The 3,181-nt window shown below is 43.5% G+C and overlaps 1 protein-coding gene across 1 annotated transcript; it reads right to left on the reverse strand.

The window, feature by feature from the left end:
- Nucleotides 1-397: 397 nt before the first annotated feature.
- On the reverse strand, nt 398-1,584 carry LOC147889223 (uncharacterized). The gene has a single exon (XM_087392072.1). The coding sequence runs from the start codon at nt 1,351-1,353 to the stop codon at nt 694-696; it is 660 nt and encodes a 219-aa protein (XP_087248198.1). The 5' UTR covers nt 1,354-1,584; the 3' UTR covers nt 398-693.
- Between the last annotated feature and the right edge of the window lie 1,597 nt (nt 1,585-3,181).

Genomic DNA, 3,181 nt, shown 5'->3' on the forward strand with positions numbered 1-3,181 from the left:
ATACCCAAAGTTAACATTTTAATAGCGAAATGATATGTCCTTTACAAGCCAGCCCGTAGTTAAATGAATTCACGGTCACCTTCAGAAACAGGGACAGAAACGTGAGCCTCACAAGATCGACACTCGAGAATCGAGATGGTCAAGGAAATTTGGAGCTACTTGATTCGCAAATTGAAGCATGAGAGGTGCTAATTTGCAAACAACAATAACATGTCTGCCGACGTCTCGTCTTAGTTTGCAGGGCAAACCTCCCTTCTTGCGTTAATTTCACCTTCGTTTTCGTGACAACTTTCGTGAAAAGAACTGTGGTTACAGTAGACATCAGGAGACGTTAAGCCTACTTCAACAATATTGGAAATAAAGAATCGACAAGAGCATATATACTTCTTATCCTTGCAACTTCTAGATACATAGCAAAACGTTTAATAGAAGTTCAAGCCTCGTGGAGAGGAATGCTAATCGCAAGTTTTGCGAAAGCATTTTCCTATATCACTTCCATCTTTGGCCTGTCGTAAGTATGTCCATGTCCTAACTATCGTGTGTAGTATCCACAATCTGATCGAACTAGTCCTAACTTAGCTTTACACTTCATGTTCAATTAATGAGCTATAGCAGCTGCATGTCTGTCTTTGCTTCACGGAGTGTCTCCAAAGCTGTACGTCCTTCAAGCTGTTGGTAGGTAAAATACGTCCTTCAAGCTGTTGGTAGGTAAAATTTCATCAGAAAACTACTCTTGGAGGTGGGATTCTCACTGATAGTCTGAAGATTTGGCCTCCATGATCTGCACCTGTCCACTAGAGGTTGCGTGCCAGACAAACCTTCGAGTACTCCTACGCCAGTGCCAAACGGCTCGAATCCACTGTTGTTTTTCTCAACTTTGGCTCCACGTCCAATGTCGGTGTTCTCGGACGCCCCGGAGCCTTTCCGGCGATCAATTTCGTTGCTGCGGATCGCACTAGCTGAACTTGGCGTGATTTTCGAGATCGAAGCCGCGGTTAAGACCTTAAGGTTGTGATGATTAGCTAATCGGTTGGCTAAATTGTCCATGTCCTCCTCAGAGAGTCGAGCATGAAGCTTGTGCATCGGAAGCAAGAAATACAGGTCAGTGAATTTGAGGTCTTGGTCGGATGACAAAGGAACAACGCGTTGCCCGCGGTTAAACGAGCTGGAATGACACAAGAAATGGTTGGGATATTCGAGCATGAGCTCCGCAACCTTCATGGGTTGGTTGAATTCCAAGACCTGGCCTGTGACGGTTTGGACAACGCGGGTGGTACGAGCTGGGCTAATATTGATGGCACAATTCCGGAAACCAGCAGCGTCACAGCTGCAGGAAGTATAGGTATTGCCCATAGACGTAAAATGGCGCAGTATCAATTGCTGAAGCTGCTGGGAGAGAGACTGGGTGTTGGGGAGACAGTTACAGAAGCTGAGATCTCTAGAGCTTACGAGCGAGCTACAAGGGAAAGAAAAGCAACCCAAAGCAAGGCATAGGTGGATGGTAGTACCGGCCAGGCAAAGGATGAGTCTGGGACACAGAAAGCAAAGCCATTACCTCGAAAGACGTGGAGATCGAGAATGAGGCCCTGCCAACGTGTAGCGACTAGCAAGGAATGGGATTGGATTGAGAATTTCAGCAACCCTATAGGGTCGCTTTGCAGGCAAAAAGGGTCGAGAATAACTAGGGCTGCAGACGGTAAAGACGTACGTTCTAGTCGTGCGATATTTTTAAGATGTGCATAATGAGTGCAACCAATTAATGGATTGCTCAGTCCTGTGGTCCGTCTTGTCGCTTGTAGTTGATGATGCTGTTGCAGCATCACTGTTTGTAAGTCGACGATCACCGTAAATGTAATGTAATGTAGCCCATGAAATATATCAAATGTGACACGATCAGATGTCGGTTTGTCCTGCGTTACCCTAGAGATCCATTACATATTCGATGTGTAATTCCTCATGTAGAGGTATATGAACTTTGAAGCTGATGAAGTTACTCCTCCTGAACCGAACTTGTTTGATGAATGTTCGATGATCAAACTTATCTGACCTTGATCATCAATGCTCAAGCAAACAAGCTGGGTTAAAGCAGATTGCTTTTAATGGGTTTGTGGTAGGAAGTTTCCGGATGTACTTAACAATCAAAGACGTGCATGCATTCGTAAAGAAATCAAGTTCGTGAGTCGTGTCATCTACTTACAATTGATTCGTGATCGGTTTATAAAATCTACTTAGATCGTGAGCGTTCTCATCTATTTGTAATAGATTCTTGAGAGATGCGTAAAAAAGTAGAATGAATGTGGTGATTGGATTGCTGGTTGTGAATGCGGGATGACAAAGTCGGCAGCCTTAAGAAAAGGTAATAAAGAGGTGATGGGAAAGGGAAGTAAAAGGACTTGAAGAAGGCGTCAAGCACGGCGATCATGCCCAAGCCAAAATACATCGCCCACGATGAGCATTTGAGCAAGCAAGCTGGATCTGCCTCCCTCCGACAGGACAAAGCCATCCCATTTCACGCCTGGCCTTCTGCGTTAAATTATATTTTCGCTATCACCAGCACGGCAAATTCACAACAGCCTTAACCGCACGCAAAAAAAAAGCATAACTAAAATGCCTTGCAGATTTCAAGTTTAGTTTCCATTTCACCTCATATCAAACCTCGTCTGGATGCAGGCAGTGGATGGGTGGTCATCTTGTCGATACTTCGATCCTTGTGAAACAATTTAGAACTAAAACCTAACATCGATACTCACAATTATTGCTCATAACCACACTTTCTAGCCTAATAAAATAAACTTTTGCTAACACACTCAATCTCACTTTATAGGTTAAATTGTGTAGTTTCACTTTTTTAAATAAAGTTTAGTCCCTATAGTTAAGGCTAAGCAAAATCTTTGGTCGTTATAGATTGCAAAACATATAGGGGAGAGAGAGAGAGAGAGAGACTAGCACCCTATGTATGTGTGTACAAGAGGGCGTGGATATCTAGCACTCCCTCTTTGTTTTACACGGACACTCCCTCTTTATGGGATATTAGAAGGAGGGTCTTGTTTTTTGTCAAAATATTGTCATATTGTGGTACAACAAGGGGTCTTTAAAAGCATGACAAGGAGCTCCACTTTGCCTTCCTAGATCATGGGTCCTATCTAGGTAGCTATGTTTATATAAGAGAGCATGCTATGTT

Source organism: Dipteris shenzhenensis, chromosome 20 (assembly GCF_047967505.1).
Source record: "Dipteris shenzhenensis isolate YYH24624 ecotype China chromosome 20, Dip_SZ_1.0, whole genome shotgun sequence".
In the NCBI taxonomy this organism is placed as follows: domain Eukaryota; kingdom Viridiplantae; phylum Streptophyta; class Polypodiopsida; order Gleicheniales; family Dipteridaceae; genus Dipteris; species Dipteris shenzhenensis.